Below are 18,290 nucleotides of genomic sequence, written 5' to 3'. Positions count from 1 at the left end.
AGATGAGGCAGAGGTCCTCAAAGTACTGTCTTTGGAAAATGACAGAGTGCGTCTTTGGAAAATGTAATATTTGTAATATCATGGCTCTGCTTTTACTCTTGGCATGGGTTAATAACTTGCTGATATTTAATGTTAATGAACGGCATCCTCTCATCAAGTCTTTGCAGTTCTATCCGTTGATGAGGTGTGTTTTCCTTCTCCACCCTATGTCCCCTAACCTGCTTTTGTGAAATCAGGAATAGTGGCCTCAGTCGTTGGGAAAGCACACAGAACAGAGCTTCTCAGACCTCGGTTAGGGTACACATCACCTGGAAACTGAAGATTCTGATCGAGTAGGTCTGGAGTGGGGCTTGAGAATTTCCATCTCTCACTAGATCTCAAAGCATGCTCAAGCCGCTGTCCCCCCAACTGCACTTGAAGTAGCAGGATCTGGGGTAGAGCTCTAGCTCTGGACCGCAGAGACCATCACAGGTAGAGTTGCAGCAGCTTGGAGAAGGTACTGTGGTTCCACGACTCTGGCCACTCCTGCACTTACAGGTGTTTGGTTTTACCACGACTCCCTTCTTTTTCTAACCCAGTCTACAAGCAGTCTGGTCGTACTGTCGACCCTCCTCAGGACCTGTAGATGGCGCCACGATCTTAGTTATCAACCACTCTTCCATCTGCAGTTCTGGGAGGGAAAAGCATTTCCTGCCCCTCTGAATGTTCCGGTTCTCATTCTCTGGCTTGATACGTGCTTGGAGAACAAAAGTAACTTTGCAGATGAAGCATCGTCTTTTGGTGGTGTTTGAAAATCAAGTTGGAGAAAGAATTTTAGATCAGGAACCTTTTCCTTAAAGCGTTGTTTTAGAACCCTATTTAAAAGTTTATTTAATTTTGCGTGTTCAAGATGAATTGCAGTTTTTCGGTTTCAAAATTCTTGGGTTTTTTTTTTTGTATTTTCATTTCCCCAGAGGAAGAGTGTTATTCTTAGTTGTTAATTATTGATGGTCTAATAATGTGTTATAATGTAATTTAGGCTAAAAGGAGCTGAAGAGCTTTAGGTCAATTAGTGCACTTGACGAAAGAGAAAACAGGCTTCCCAATTTCATTTAAGTTCTCTTGAAAGAGTTTCTGTTCCTTGCAACAGGAAAAATCCTAAGAGATTCCTACATGACAAATGTTCTCCAAGGCAGTATAGTCTATAGTTGGGAGAATCTTATCATGCTGTATGTGTTAATTTGATTGTGGCTCTACAGCAGGCTGCATTCTGACCTTTGCAAGGGCTAGGAATGCCCCGTTTGGGTCTATAGCTACTCTTACTGCAGTAAATAATAGATTAAGCCAGTGGTTCTCAAACTTGATTGGGCATTAGAATAACTTGGAGAGTTTCTTGTTACAACACAGATTGCTGACTCCTGTTCTTATCCCACTCGCAAAAATTAACTCAGAGTGGATTACAAACTTAAATGTAAGATTTGAAACCATGAAACTCCTAGAAGAAAAAAGAGGAACGAAGCTCCTTCGTAATGAATTTTTGGAAATGACACCTAAAGCACAAGCAACAGAATTAAAACTAAACATGTGGGACTACATCAAAATATAAAGTTTCTCCACAGCAAAGGAAGTCATCAACAAAATGAAAAGACAACCTATGGAATGGGAAAAAATATTTGCAAACTATATATCTGACGAGGAATTAATATCCAAAATATATACAGTACTCATATAATGTAACATCAAAAACAAAAAACTAAAAGTAAAAAATGAGCAAAGGACCTGAATAGACATTTTCCCAAAGAAGACGTACAAATGGTCAACAGGTACATGAGAAGATGCTCAACATCGCCGGTCATTAGGGAAATGCGAATCAAAACCATGACGAGATATCACCTCACAGCTGTCAGAATGGCCATGGTCAAAAAGACAGGAGATAACAAAAGCTGGTGAGGATGTTGGTGAAAGGGAGCCCCTGTGCACTGTTGGTGGGAATGTAATTGGTGCAGCCACTGTGGAAACAGTATGGAGGATTCTCTAAAAATTAAAAATAGAAATACCATACAATCCAGCGATTCCACTTCTGGGAATATATCTAAAGGAAATAAAAACGCTAACTCGAAAAGATGCCTGTACCGCCCCATTCATAGCGGTATTATACGCAACAGCCAAGACATGGAAACAACCTAAGTGTCCATCGATGGATGCGTGGATAAAGAAGTTGTTGTGCCATGCAATACTCTCCAGCCATAAAAAAGACAGCTAAGACAGTTCTACCGTTTGCAACAACATGGGTGTACCTTGAAGGCATTATGTTCAATGGAATAAGTCAGAGAAACACAGATACTGTATGATCTCACTCAGAGGTGGAGTCTAACAAGAACACCACCACCAGTATCACAGAAAGAGATCAGACTTGAAGTTACCAGAGTGAGGGTTGTTGGCCAGAAAGGGGAATTGGAGGGAGGTGGTCGAAAGCACAAAGGTCCAGTTAGAAGATAAAGCTGCACTAGGTCGGGCTGGAAAGTACAATAGACGACTAGCCAGTGCGGCTGTGAGATGAGCAGGAAAGCTGTTACGGGAGTCGGTCCTAAGAGTTGGCAGCACAAGGCGAATTTTTTTTTCTTTTTATCCTATCTGTGTGAGATGATAGATGTTAACTAAACCTGTTGTGATCATCATTTCACAATATGTGAAAATGAAACCATCATGCTGCGTACAGCATGTATACCTTAAACGTATACAGTGATGTATACCAATCATTTCTCAATAAAACTGTGAAAAAACCTGCACAGATTTCCAGTTCTGTAAGTCTGAGGTCAGGGTTATAAATTTGTTTCGCTTTTTTTTTTTTTAACGTTTATTTATTTTTGAGACAGAGAGAGAGACAGAGCATGAACAGGGGAGGGTCAGAGAGAGAGGGAGACACAGAATCTGAAACAGGCTCCAGGCTCTGAGCTGTCAGCACAGAGCCCGATGCGGGGCTCGAACTCACGGACCGTGAGATCATGACCTGAGCCGAAGTCGGATGCCCAACCGACCAAGCCACCCAGGTGCCCCTAAATTTGCTTTTCTAACGAGCTCTGGGGTGATGGTAATGCCGCTAGTTTGGGGGTCCTCACACTTGCAGAACCATTGGATTAAGCTAACACTGGAGCACAGCAATGGTTTGGAAGTATCCAGGAAACTGAATACAATTTCTTTCAGGGAATCAGATATGCACACAAGATTTAATCTTTGCCAACACACAGACAGCTTCCCTTTAAAAGGAAACAGTGTGGTTTAGGTGTTGGTCAGGGGAGGATATTAAAAATGTGAACAAGTGGGAACCCAGGCATGGAGCAAAGTGTAAGCAGTATTTTTTTAAATGTTTATTTACTTATTGAGAGAGAGAGAGAGAGAGAGAGAGAGAGAATCCCAAGCAGGCTCTGCACTGTCAGCACACGGCCCGACATGGGGTTCGACCCCACAAACCCGTGAGATCATGACGTGAGTTGAAATCAAGAGTCCGACGCTTAACTGACTGAGCCACCCAGGTGCCCCAAAGTATAAGCCGTATCATGGGTGGATGCCAGCAGGGCCAGGGATCTGTCCTACAGAGTGGCAGACCTGCGTGTACTGATTTAGGACAGAGAAAATTCTTCTTCTGCCTCCACAACAGCTGATGAGTGAAATCCCACCAGCACTCTCTCATTCTTCTTCAAAGTATGACTCTAGGTACAATACTGTGATGAGTCACTGACACCTTACTGTAAGTGATTTTCAAATGCTTTTTTTTTTTAGTTGGGACAGTGGGATGATGTGCTCTGAAATACCCTTGACCCTTCTCCCTGTTCATTCAGTCCACAGTCCTGTGCTCCTTGTTCGGGAGAGATAACAGGAGCCGAAAGCAGAGAAGAGTGGAGTTTCCTCTGGTCCTGGACAGTCTGGACAGACAGGACTAGTGCACAGACAGCAGATTGAAAGAGGACATGGCCGTGAGTACGAGCGAGGCTCCTGCCACCTCCAGCCCACCACGCCCGCCTAGAAAAGATTTCCTTGAGCGGGAGGGAGAGACTAGACACAGGAAGTGGAGGGACCCAAGGCAGGAACAGTGGCAGTGGACACAAGTCCAGGGAAAAAGTGGACGTCCCAGGGAACCGCCACATTACTCGGGATGGTTTCTACCAGCTGGTGCAAAGAGAGCCTAAATGAAAATTAAGTCAAGTGTTAAGAAAATGAAGAACAATCCTCCAGTATAAGCTTCTGAATGAAAGTCACGTTGCAACAGCGATGAACCTCAGGCAACCCTTGGAGAAGAAATAACACGCTAAATACACATGTCCTAGAACAGGTAAAAATTGCGTTTGGGAATGAGTTTATTTCCTATTTGATGGACAGAGATCATTGTTCATTTATATAAGAGATGGATATTTGGATTATAAGCCATCAGTTGTAACTAGGGTAAAATGTCTTTGGATTTCACAAGTCAAACTTCATCAGTATTTTAAGATCATAATTTAAGGTCATAGAAATCCCTTTTCAAAGCTTGGAAGTTGACTTTAGTAACAATCAGCTTTATGATACTTTAAGGGCCGGGATAATATACTCTGGCCCGCTGGAGGGCAGTAGTCTCTGGATGCCCGCCAGGCAGGACTCTAGGCTTTTTCTGCTCCCAGCGCTAACTGCTGTATTGATTTTAGAGGCAGCTGTTTAGTCTCAGCCATAAGGACAGGTGGCGAAACCTGAGGCGCAGCGACAATGTGCGATATGAAGCCTCCCGAACGTGGCCTCGTCGGGATGTGTAATGAATTCCTTCCCTGTGAACAGCCAGCCACCTCATTAGTACCCCGACCTGCTTTCACTCGGCCTGTGCTCTCTTTTAATGGGACCATTCAAATTCCTTAGATTAGGAGGCCGCGCGGTCACGTAACGCTGCGATTATGCCTGGCAGGGAACAAGCAGCTTGATGGAAATGCTCCTTCGGATGCCCTCTGGGACGTGTTCTCCCCCCCCCCCCCCCCCCCCCACGTCTAGTGCACTAAGCTCTTTGTCCCGGCCAGCCCCGCGTGAGAAGGACTTCCAGGTAATGGCCCAAGCACACCTACCTCAGGACATGCGCCCCTGCCAAGCTCTCTGTTGTTGACACTGCTGCACACGCACACGCACCCTGTCCGTTCTCTGGCACGCTGCAACAGGGTACGATTCAGCCTCTCCCGCATCCGTGCGGATCGTCCAAGGCAAGCGCGCCAACAAAACTAGACCAATAAACCAACATGTTCTCCTTGACGTCTCCAAAGTTTCGACCATGTATTCGCCTTTCAGGCTACCACTGGTAGGGGAACAGCAAAGTGGTTTTTGCCCATTCTTCCACAGACTGTGATGTTCTATCACACATTTCATGTTTAGAGTTTTACTGATAATGCTTGGAGTTCTTTGGAGCAGAGGAACAGATGAACTTAAAATTTATGAACAGCTGGACAGTGAACGGATTCTTTGCTTTTTTTTTTTTTTTTTTAATGTTTTTATTTATTTTTGAGACAGAGAGAGACAGAGCACGACAGGGGAGGGGCGGAGAAAGAGGGAGACACAGAATCCGAAGCAGGCTCCAGGCTCTGAGCTGTCAGCACAGAGCCCGACGTGGGGCTGGAACTCACGGACTGTGAGATCATGACCTGAGCTGAAGTCGGACGCTTAACCGACTGAGTCACCCAGGTGCCCCTCTTTGCTTATTTTAATGTCCGCTCGGGTCTCCTTGGCGGGGCCGCTTCCGGGTGGGTGTGCCATCTGGAGGCTTTAACTACACTGACTGCACCGGCCCAGCCTTTCACAGTGGGAAGCAAACACTGTTGAGGCCCAGCTACGTGCTAGGAACGTCACTTCCATTTCGAGTTAGAATCCTCTTCCAACACATTCGTGAGATCAAGACTTCTGCTGTGTTTTATTTGTATTTGAACATTTCCATTTCTCTTCTCTAGAGGGAGCTAATGCTGTCAGTTGGACCGAGCCATGACTAAGAGCCTGCTGGCCCTGCCACCATAAAGGGGAAGTAAATGTGAGCCAGACCCAGTCCCGCCCGCAAAGAGCTCTCCATTTACTTTTTGTTATTTTTAAATGTTTGTTTATTTTTGGGAGAGAAAGAAAGAGAGAGGGAGTACAAGTGGGGGAGGGGCAGAGAGAGAGAGGGAGACACAGGATCCAAAGTAGGTTCCAAGCCGATAGCAGAGAGTCCGATGCAGGGCTTGAACTCAGAACTGTGGGATCATGACCTAAACCAAAGGTCATGACGCTCAAACGACTGAGCCACCCAGGTGTCCCTCAATTTAGTTTGCTTTTAATGAACTCTAGACACTCCACTTCTCTATCTTACATTGTCCTTTTGTCCAATTTTCTTTGAAGACAATAATCCAAAGAATTTTTCTTTTCTCCTCTCCAGATTTCATCTCCAACTCAAACTGATGCCCATGGGAAGAAATCACATCTTCTAAATCTGCAGTCAGTTGTATCATTTTCTGTCTTCCCTGTAATGCCATGTGTCCCTGCCATTGCCATGCGACGGGCGGTGCCTCCTTGCAGGCAGAGTATTGTCAGGCGTGGTCAGGTATCTTGCCTGGGGCAGTTGCACGGGAGCAGAAGTTTTGTGTGTTTTTTTTTTAACAATTTCTTTTTGATTTTAATTTAATTTAATTTTATTGAGAGAGAAGGCACATGCACAAGTAGGGAGGGAGCAGAGGGAGAGAGAGAGAGAAGTTTTAAGAGGTGGCTTAAAGCTTGAAGATGTGACTACTCTTCCTCCTAATTTTTTGCTTTTCCCTCTGCCCTGACCCAAACAGAGCCTTCACCTTCGATGTGGGTTCTAGAATGAGAACCTAATTAAGAAGAGCTGTGGTCAACTTGCAGCCACCAAACTAATGTACGTGAGAATTCAAGGTAATGCTGTTGTGAGCCACTGAGAATTTGGGGGTCATTTGTTACCACAGCAGTGCCAACTTGTACAATGGCCAAATCGTAAACAATACGTGGAAGATATAATCAAGACAATAGCCACAATTCCCAGTCACCTTTATTTATATAAAAGTATATTAAATAAATTATCTCAATATATACAAACAGAACAATATTACTTCTATAAATAGATAATCCCCGTGTATAAAACCTCTTAAAAATATATAAATATACACAATATTGGCCATAAAAGCTCGAAGTACCTTAAATCATAAACTCTATGTGGTTTGTATAGTAGTCTTATAAAAATATAGTTAATTGTCAAGTGCTTAATCAACAGCACGGAAGTCAGTTAAAGTGCTACCCCTAAGGTGCTTTAGGAATGTGCCCCAAACAGAAGTCTTCTGCATTTCACACATTCACATAAACGTTTGCCAATTGTTTTGAACCTCCAAGAGAACTCAGAAAAGAAGCAGAAGACCCTAAACACCATATATCACAAAAGCAGAGAGACACAGGTTAGACAAGTCCACCCAATTTCCATTTTACTCTCCTGTGTGATTTGAAGTCAGCTTCTCAAAAGCCTTCCAAAAGTCTACCCAGGAGTTTTTTGTTTTTGTTTTTGTTTTAAGGCATTTGTTCATTCGTTTTTGATGAGACAACCTGGTTTCATCTTGGGTGTAGAATATACATTCTAGAACATGATATGTGCAAAGGATGTCATAGTGTTAAACAGAAATTTTAAAAACTTGGAATGGGTCGTACCGTTTGTTACATTCCACAGCGTCTAATGCTGCTGTCGAAACCAGAATGCTAACTGTGAGAACAGGTCGGATAAAGAGCTATTGTTGAGCCCAAGAGTCTCCGTGCTCCAAAATACTCATTTGTGTTTCCATATATTCCATTCTCTTCAAAGTTCTTGGTCGCAGTGCAACATGAACTGTGCCGTGGTCGGCAGCTCCAAGGGTATGTTCTTTATGCAGCATTGAGTGGGGAGCCCTCCTTCCAACCTCGCTCCCTGCGCACCTTCCTGCACTTGTACAGGGACACCCCCAGGATGATGGTCAGGATGATGACTGCAAGCACCACCATTCCAATGACGAGGAACATTTCTGGAAAACAAAAGGTCCCAGTCAGCTTTGAGAGCTTGAACCCCATTTATCAGCGGGCAGAACGGAGGGTGTAACTCTAAATTACACCAGCCTGCTTTTGCGTAATTTGAAATTTCTTTCTTCCACCCTTTCCACCACAACATATTTTGATTAGGAAAGAACTGGTCAAACCCTAGATGTTTTAGGGCAATTGACAGTGGCGAAATCATTTAATGGGCTACTTAATAAACTGGATAATGTTCACAGCCAGGAGATGGTACACGTAAATGGGAGCAAGAACAGCTTTTGGAAACAAGTGGCTAAAAATAATGCTGGGTGTGGTGGCAACAATTATCATAGTATAAGATAAATGATCAGTGCAAAGAGCAAGATGCAGAGTGCTGGCAGGGTTCGGGTCAATAGAGATGATCATTGGTTGGGGCAACAGGAAGGGCTTCCTGGTGGAGGAGGCATATGAGACGGTTCTCAAAGACACATTTCAGTAGATGGAGCAGAGGCAGGGAAGCAGCGATCTGGGTGTGCATGAAGACAGAGAGGCAGCAGAACTCCAGCTGGCTTGAGCGAGATGGCTGTGAGGACTGTGGGTAATGATGGCCCAGAGGGGTACAGGACCAGAGCGAAGGCCAGCCCTTTTCTTCCATTATGGTTAATCAACAGGAAATATTTGTTTAAAAGTGCTTTTAAATTTTCAAATCTCATCTTAGCAAGGAGCCATCCTGTGACTTTTGATCTCAGAATGTCCTCAGAGTACTATCCCTATAAAGCCTGGAGGGAGACTCAGGCTGTCAGTTTCATGGACGAGTCTGAACCCCTCTCGGCACTGCCAATTAGGAACTAGTCCTCACAAGGGGTCTGGGCCCCATGTAGGCACACACACTCACGTAGGTATATTTGCTAGAGGCAATCCCCTCCCTTCGTGGGTTAAACTTCCTGTCTTCTGTGACAACAGCCCATAGCAAGTGCTCACAGATGTCTATTGGGTGCAGCTGCAGCTGGCCCAGAAACTCCCCCATAACCCACAGAATCAGAATTTAAGTGTGAAAAAAATACCCAGAGAAATCTGATTTGATGCTAAATGCTAAACATGCACCGTGTGTCCATTGCTCAGCAGCGAGCTCGGCACATGGTAGGTGCTCAAGAAAACACTAGCTAAAACAAGGGAACAACGCAGAAACATTTTCAAATGCCTAAAATTGTAAGAGTCTCCCCCAAACAACATGACCCAAACAAACAGCAACAACAACCAAAAACAAGGCTGTTTCTCCCTGAACAAAAATACTTCCTGGTTCTAAGGGTGCACTCGAACTCTGGAAGGTCTCCATGCCTCCCAGAAGAATAACGGACAGAGCCATTCACCTCTGGACATACCTTTCTCTTGGCTAGTACACTCGATGAGACTTTCTGGACTCTTTTGGTTTACTTTCCGTGATGGAATCACTGCTTGAACATTGAAACAGTAGCTTTCTCCTTTATCCACATCAATCAAAAACTCATTAGTGTTTGTCTTGGCTGTTTTCTGTTAAAAGATCAAGAGTTCTTAATTTATCTGGGCTCAGAGTGAATTCTTTCCCTTTCACTAAGTCAACTGTGGAAGCAAAAACCTGCAGGGGCACACCAGACATATAATGGATTAGAAGTGACTTGGCTGGTCAGTTCCCCCTGATAACTGCTAAGGATGCATCTTCCTAGACCGAAAATACCCAACTTAGGCCCATCCAACCCAATTTAGCTCCTTTAGAAGATATTTGCAATAAAGGGAAAAAGGAATGAAGCATTAGTTGTGAATGGAAAACAGACTTTGTCTCTGGGATCCTCAAGAGAGGAAGAAATGGGAGAGCCAGCAGGAGCCTCAGAGAAGACCTGGTCCAGCCCTTGGCTGAGCAGCCTGTGTATCCGAGGGGCCACGCCCAGAGTCACAGAGCCGGGACAGCACGCACCCCTGCCCCTCCACCACACTGCTCTCTCAACCACCCCATTCTGGCATCTTTGAATTGAGGGAAGAAGTGGGCTGTAAAGTCAAGGATCCACAATTTAAAACAAGTCCTAAAACCAAATGAAAGAATCCTCACCTTTCCCGTACTTGAAGCTTTCCAATAATAAAGTGTGTAACTTAAGTCTTTGCCAAAAACATCCCGGAGGCTTAGGAATGTGCCATTCATCCTGACTAAGGTACGTGCATCTTGTACGGTCACATTCAGTTTTGTCCCAACTTGTTTGTAACTCTGAATCATGGGCTGTCCGAGCTTTGCTAAAACATAGAAAATGAGCTTCATTGGAACCAAAGAATTCTATACCAAGTAGAATTGCATTTAGTTATCACAGTTAATAACAAGCCAGTACCCCCCCCCCCCCTTGTAAAACAGCCACATAGAATACGCTCCCTGCAGGAGTTCGCTCAGTGGCTCCAGAGCAGGACATCCTACGGCAGTGCTATCCAGTGCAAATATAACAGCCACAGATGTGATTTAAAATTTCCTTGTGGTCGCATTAGAAAATGTAAAAAGGAACAGCTGAAATTAAACTTTAATAATACATTTCATTTAATCCAAAATAGCTAAAATATTATCATTTGGCATGTAATCAATAGAAAAAACTTTGGAGATATTTTTCAAAATCCAGTGTGTATTTTATACTTACGGCCTTTAGCTGTGGGTGCTCAGTGGCCATATGTGGCTAGTGGCTGTTGTGGTAAACAATACAGTTGTATACGGTTCCATATTTGAGATAGAGTAAATTAGGGGCTGTGGGAAGCCCAGGAAATGTCCTTGGTACCTCAAGGAACCAGTGTTAACTGGTCATCTCCTATGCTTAGGCTGAAGGACAGTAGAATAATCCCAGTAATTTAACACGAATTATATGCAATTATATGTGTGTGTGTGTGAGCACATGCAAAATTAATATATAAAATACTTTGTATCTCAAGTCAAGGAAGGATTTGAAGTGGTTTAGAAGAAACTCAAGAATTATAAAAAGGGGAATGAGTGTCACTGAGCCTGCACCGTCACTGAGGTGGCTGTGGCTGTGGTGGCCATGCTCCAGCTGAGGGCCCAGAGAGGGAGCAAAGGCCACAGAGGAGTTTGAAGGCAGGCTCTGGCCAACAGGGGCTCAGGAAAAGCACACAGATTCGCTCAGGGGTCAGACCGCCCCCTGTTTCCACCCTCCAAGTAGATACCTGAGGGACCAGGTGGTTGACGGTCCCTCCCCCCTCCCCCCTCCCTGCTGGGAGAGAGCGTTCTCACTGGGCAGCCGCAGGGCTACACACAAAAGCACCAGATAAAAAACATGACACGCTTCCATTCTAACCTTTCGTTCTAATTCTTCTTAAAAGAGCAACTGATTTCACCCAGCACGATGTGCTGCATCTGTTATTTAAAATACCTAGTTCTGGGGCGCCTGGGTGGCGCAGTCGGTTAAGCGTCCGACTTCAGCCAGGTCACGATCTCGCGGTCAGGGAGTTCGAGCCCGCGTTGGGTTCTGGGCTGATGGCTCAGAGCCTGGAGCCTGCTTCCGATTCTGTGTCTCCCTCTCTCTCTGCCCCTCCCCCGTTCATGCTCTGTCTCTCTCTGTCCCAAAAATAAATGTTGAAAAAAAAATTAAAAAAAAAAAATACCTAGTTCTGACCAAAAAAAAAAAAAAAAAAAGTTGAAATCTCCTACTTGGCAGGAATCCTCTGCATTCCCTTTTTAGATGCTCAGGTCAGCTTACTGGGACAAAGGCTGGGGAGGAAAGCATTCCTCGTTTTCAAAACCAGCACGAAGGAGGCAGGCTGGGAGCCGGCCCAGCACGGCATCACGTGACGCAGAGCACGATCAGGTTATTTAAAAAGGTCAACTAGCCTGATTGTGGACTCAGAGGGACACCGGACCTACCCCCTGGATTTGTGACTGTTTGTGAAAACCCGAAACGGGGACTTCTGGTCTGATAATGGAAGAGAAAATTCAGGAGATTTAGTTGCATCTGTAATATATAATGTAAATATCCTCCTAGAGGCTGAATCTCCAGCTTTGATGGATTTCCTACTCCCCAGCCCCTCCATCCAGGCAGTTGCTGGGAGGGCCTGGTGACAGAAAAAAGTTACTCAATGACACTGTTACCAACTCCAGAGTTCACGTTCTGTGAACCTCCTAGCACACCTGGACGGAGCCAACAGCGCTGTGGCACTTACCAATTTCTGAGAAAGAGAACATGTTTAAGGATGAATATTCTTTTCTTTTAAATTTATTCTTATTTTTTAATTTACATCCAAGTTAGTTAGCATATAGTGCTATAACGATTTCAGGAGTAGATTCCAGTGACTCAACAGATGAGTATTCTTTATGGAATAGCCCCTGCAAGTCACAAGCTCACAAAAACATTCAGACCACGAATGAAAGGGTATTACACATTGAGCACTTACTCTCTAAGTAAGGTGTGAACTCTGGGGAGTTTGTAAAGTGAGGCTCCCCAGCATAATCGGTGGCATCAGCTGGGTAGGAAAAGACCCGGGCCAGGTACGTCTGATTCACATTGTTCACGATCTCGTCGGTGAGGTCACACTCCGTGTCTGTGGTGTAGAAGCATTTGCTTTTCCAGTTGCCTAATCTGGGGCTGAAGGAAGGAGGAGGAGCGTATGAGGATCTGCAGCTGAGACAGACGGCTTTCTGGTGCGGTGCCGGGTTCCAACACCACTCACAAGCAGTCTGAGTAGGCATTTGCTACGCCGAGTCCTTTGGACGTATTTGAGTCCTCACAGCAAACTGGGGATGGCTCTGTAATTACTGTTTTCACAGATAAGGCAACTGAGGCAAAGTGAGATTGGGTGACCAGCTCATACAGCAGGACTTTGGGCCACACAGCACTCTGCCTGCCGAGTCTGTGCCCTTAACCGTTTGTTAAATGTCTTTCTTAAAATGTAGACAATTTGTTAGGGTCACACGGGAGAGAGAGCAACATCCCATCAAGACCCAATTATTTGTTCCACACGTATCTTTATCACGTTCTATAGTCTGTGTGGAACATAGCCAATGTAGTAATAATAGAATCTACATAATAATCTATATCTTACATTTGACTGACCATTGCTGGTATGGTTATTTATCATTGAATCTACTGTATGCCAGGTACTGTACAGGGCCCTTTACACAGGCTACCTCATTTGATAGAATCCTTTCAGGAAGGGATTGGATCTTTTTTACATATAAGGACACATGCTCAGGACCACTAAGTGACTTGTACAAGGTCACCTAGCTGATGAGGTGCGGGCTGAGTCTGTCCATCTCATTTTACTACATGCCTCCCTCACTTTACAAGATATGAATACAGCCCATCAAAGTTTACAACATAACAATAAAGGCAGGATTGGAGAGTCTGAGAGACTAAGAGACTGGAACAGATCTTTCTTTTGTAAGACGCCATTGAAGGGGAAATACTTTAAAGAACTGCTAAACATGAAATTATTCTAAAGGACCAAAACGATTTGTAGATGAATGCCCCTGCTCCTGGATCCACACACTTCTGACCCACGTACATTGACAGCCACACTGTTCTCTCCTTTGGCATCATGGACCGCCAGAGAGCCCTGCCCACCATTTAAGACCATGCTCCAGTCCCACTTTCTCCAGGAATCTCCAGATCTCCTTTCTCAGAATTGACCTCTCTCCCTTGTTCCCAGCAATGATACCTCCATTAAAGCACTTACTGTGAACTTGGTCCCACTCCCCATTAAGCAGCAGGGCTAACCTGAAGGATCATACATAGCCAGGCCTCGCTGAGTGTTAGGCAGTTTGCACTTATGGGTTGGATCAGGGGGAAGATGGAGCTGCCATAGGATTCCACTGTCTCGGTCCACACACGAGAGCCGTTAAGTACATATTTTTTTAAAAAATCTGAACTAAATATCCAGGCTAAGAGGATGTGGGCAAACACACTCTTTGCCCTAAAATTCACAAACTGAGATCGACACAGAAATATTTTTGTTTTCTAGATTTCTCTTTCTGTGAAAAAGTAGAGTCTGTCTCAATTCCAGAATGACAAAAATGTTTTTTTTAATAGTTATATCACTTCTCTTTTAAACAGTGAATCAGAGCATGACGATTCCTCTCCATCACTGTGGCACACACATGGTTCAGATTATCAGGGGAAAGACTCCTGGGCTCTGTGACTACGTTCCATCTGAGAGACAGGTATTGCGCTCCCCCAGCTCACTCGTAGAAATCACAGTACTCTATGGTGAAATTTAGCACAAGCGCCTGGATCACTGAACATAGTAAAGTCATGTGAACAGGTAATGAAGGGGCGATTCTGTACTACATTCCTCTAAATGCTATTGCCAGCATTAATATTTAAAAGACTTCAAGGTTCCTCTAGGTATTGTACACCCTCCTGATTTGGAAATCATAAATGTCCCATCTGAATTACTAAAAAATTCCAGCAGAATCCAGATTCACCAATTTAGGAGCAGGTTGTTTTCTAGAAGGTGTGGAGGTTTAGTGTTAGAATTCAGAACATTTCTGTGGAATCAACATCACAGGTGGTGGTTGGGTGCTAAGGCTTGAGCCAACAGCACTTCCCAGCTACCTCTAGAAAGTGTTTCCACAGAGGAAAAGTGCAGCTGGATCTCCAGGCACAGCAGTGGCACCCCGTGGCTGGGGACAGGCCGGCAGCGAGGTGGGGGGGAGTGGGTGAAGAGGGACAGTAGGTTAAAGTGCTTTCTTTAGGGACAGAGAACCGGGAAGGAAGAAAGCCCACAGAGGAGATGCAGTGGGAATGACCTTCCTTCCTCCTCCCAGCCTTGGGGCCTCACATCAGACTGTGGCAGACCCACCCAAGTAGGTGGTGGTATGGGGTCCTGGGGAGACCTCGGTTTCAGACCTGGGTGGGCACTCGCTATCAGGGCAGGCAGTCACGAATAAACCGCTCACTTGCCCATGGCAACAGTGTCCTCTTCTATAATAGGATTGCTGTGGTCCTTTTCACCCAGGAATCCTACTTACTCATCGGGAGGCTGCAGGAGAGTATGTGTCTCCCAGGAGCAGGACTGGGGACTGTTCACAGGCTTTGGGGTGCAGGGCCAAGAGTACGGGGAGATCCCTCTCTTGGCAGGAACTCCCCACCCCCGCCCTCAGGCACCGCCAAGCTTCAGCTCAGCTAGGATGTGCGCACATCGCACTTCATGGGGGACGTGTTCATTTAAATATTAGCAGCCTTGCAAAGTCTAAGAACTTAGGGTTAACTAAGGCTTAGGTTTAAAAATCAGGTAGGGGCACCTGGGTGGCTCTATCGGTTGAGGGTCTGACTCTCAATATTGGCTCAGGTTGTGATCCCAGGGTCATGGAACCGAGCCCGTATTGGGCTCCATGCTCAGCAATGGATTCTCTCTCCCTCTCCCTCTCCCTCTGCAAACCACCCCCCACCCCACTCTTCTCTCCTGCTTGTGTGCTCTCTCTCTAAAATTAAAAATAAAAAGAATAATCTTGGGAGATTATTTACAGTTGTGATGGGGAAGTGATTTGTTAAAAAAGAATAAAAAATAAAAATTAAGTAAATCATAAATGTTTCCACATGTTCACCAAACATAAGACTGAGTATATTTAGGAGTAAGCATTCTTCCTAAAATCTTATTTTCTCAATCCAGAAGGAAGGTGTTTTACTAAAGTAAGCTTCAGCTCTCTATCAGAGGAATTAATTACCAATTCTCAATTAGTGGAATCTGAATTGACAAGTTTGACCACAATTATAATTATTCCCTGGGGTTATGAAACCCCCATATCTCTATCTATACATAAACGAACACACACACACACACACACACACACACACACACACACACACACAAATTCTCCTCGTCTAGCAAACAGTCATCATGAAGCTCATTTTGAAAAACAAGAACATCCACCTAAAAGACCCACTGCGTACTTAGGAGCTGTGTTCAAACACAACAGCAAAACATCTTTAATTCTTAGCCAGTGATACTATTGTGCCTTTATTCAGTTAGTGTTAAAATAACTTCCACAGCAACTCTCCTCTATTTAATAAGATCTCTAGCAAGCCTCCTAGAACATTTCAGAGACCCCAAACTCACCAAGAATATGGTGAAAACCATCAAAGAACAGAGATGGCACATGTCCGACATTCAGACTGAACGTGCAAATCACCAGCTCTTGGAGAGAGCTGCCAATCAGAGCAGGATGGATGAGTGCAGACAGAGGAGGATTTCTCCTGGGCTTAGTGAGTCACAGATTTGACCTCCGAGATCGTGGATGCAACTGAATTTTGAACCAGTGTCTAAAGATTAATGAATCAAACACTGCTTAAGGGCAATGTACACATTTGTACTCCTCCCCGCTTCCTCCTGAACATGTTAGATCTGGCTCACAGTCTAGACAGCGAGGAAAAAGACGGGTGTGCTGAGAGGATGTTCGTTATCTTCACTTGCGACCCACACCTACCCATGCTGCCATAGTCTGCTCAAGAGAGTTCACCTACCTACGGCTTACACTCCATTTGAGAATCTTCCCATCCTGTCCAAAACCAAGTAAAACATTCTATCAGTTTAAGCTGAGGAAATGTTGCAGGCTTCATAGACTATGCCTCTGGCCAGCAAATTACCACCAATGCCCTCTTTGTCATCTGTTAAATACTCTCATCCATTAATCAGCTTTAAAGACATTTGTATTCAGCACAGGGAAGTGGAAACATCAAAAACCTTAATTTTCTTTTTTATTTTATTTTATTTTTGTACGTAGCTTACCTTATCTGAACAGTGTAGACATGATTGATGGGTTTGGGTTCCCACTCCAAAATTGTCTTGAAATTAGTTGATTTCCAAGTTAAATTATATGCTGCCACTACATCTGTAATGCCTTTAAACAACAGAGAAACAGCTATTATTATGTGAACTCAGTACATGATTTCATGTTGATGCTATAAAACATCTTCCCAATCCCTCCCACATCACTATAAACTTCATATTAATTTTTTTTTGCAACCACGAAAGCTTCCATTCACTACTGAATTATCAAGACAAAAAAACATTCAAGTTTTTCTTAATTTTCTTAACTTCTCTTAATTTTCTCCTGGCAAGATTGACCTTGTAATCTAAGAAAATCCTTGTTTGAAATGATTTATGGAGGAAGCCCTGTGATAACCTGACCTAGCACACAGCCCAGGAGCTGCAGCCTCCTGGGAGGTCCCAGGCCAGCCCAGGAAGTGCAGGACTCCAGAGGTCCCACTCACCAGGGAGGGCCAGGTAGGATGGGTTTGGGGTAAGCTATGGAAGAGAGCAGATCCCACATATGTGAGAGAGGTTAGGGCCGCATACCATAAGAAAGTCAAATCTTGACTTTTCTCATTTGTATCTAGCATGTCTCTATACTGAAACTTTCAGACAGCCAGGCAGAAGTGTGGCCTGTCACACCATCAGATATTTTCAGTTAGGACGCTTTTTTATTAAGGTCTGCTTTGCCAATACGCAGCAGGTCACAGTCTCTGCCCTGCCCCCCCACACCGAATAAGCATAAGGGTCATGCACCATGTGGTGTCTACGCCAATCCAAGCGACTTTTTGCCACAGGATTGCCTCTAATTGAATCTAAAAGGCGATCGAGGAACCACAAGTGCCTCTCCCGCTCCATCAGGGAACGTGCACGCGCAGTGAAGGATCGTATCTCTCCAAACCCTGCACGACGCTGACCAGTGCAGGTGCGGGTCCACGTCCACCACCTTCAAGGTCGTGGACCACTGGAAAAGACTGGCTAAACTTAGAGCGGGAGCCACACTCCACGTGTGCAATCCCAGCGGCCGGACACCGAGCAAGCCTCTCCAGCAGAAGCGGCAGCCGCCTCCTACCCTCCAACTCCCGCCTGCGCGCCCCGGGGGCCGGCTTCGCTGACACTTGGGTGAGAGCTGCCGCTTCAGGCGGGCGAGCCCATTCCTCCGAGCCTCGCGCTCCTGGGCTTCGGGGGCGGCCGCCACTCACCGGAGGCTCCGGTCACCTGCAGGAGGACCAAGCCGAGCAGGAGCATCCGAGCGACGGTGTCCTCGAGGCAGGGGGTCCGGGGTCCGGGGAGGGTCTCCATGTCCGCGAGCTGGCGGCGAGGTCTGGAGGATTCCGTTGCGCCGCGAAGACTGGGGAGGCTGTGCTGGAGGCCCCTTTGGGCACCGGCGGCAACGGAAACGATCGCGGGGAACCCCGAGTCTGGGGGAGCTCTGGCCGCGCGCGCTTTAAAGAGTCGCGCGGACGCCGGCGCCTCCGCAGGCCCCCGGCCCGCCCCCGCCGCTCCTCCCCACTCCCGCCCCCGGC

At 45.5% G+C, this 18,290-nt stretch overlaps 1 protein-coding gene across 1 annotated transcript; it reads right to left on the bottom strand.

The window, feature by feature from the left end:
* Positions 1-7,000: 7,000 nt before the first annotated feature.
* On the bottom strand, positions 7,001-18,211 carry F3 (coagulation factor III, tissue factor). Its single transcript, XM_047870496.1, has 6 exons — positions 17,967-18,211; positions 16,741-16,852; positions 12,409-12,599; positions 10,082-10,260; positions 9,381-9,528; positions 7,001-8,012 (listed from the first exon to the last, which is right to left on the bottom strand). Exons 1-6 carry the CDS (start codon positions 18,064-18,066, stop codon positions 7,876-7,878), a joined length of 867 nt encoding a protein of 288 aa, XP_047726452.1. The 5' UTR covers positions 18,067-18,211; the 3' UTR covers positions 7,001-7,875.
* Between the last annotated feature and the right edge of the window lie 79 nt (positions 18,212-18,290).

The sequence above is a fragment of the Prionailurus viverrinus genome, chromosome C1 (genome assembly GCF_022837055.1).
Source record: "Prionailurus viverrinus isolate Anna chromosome C1, UM_Priviv_1.0, whole genome shotgun sequence".
In the NCBI taxonomy this organism is placed as follows: Eukaryota; Metazoa; Chordata; class Mammalia; order Carnivora; family Felidae; genus Prionailurus; species Prionailurus viverrinus.
This window is presented reverse-complemented; position numbering and strand designations above follow the sequence as displayed.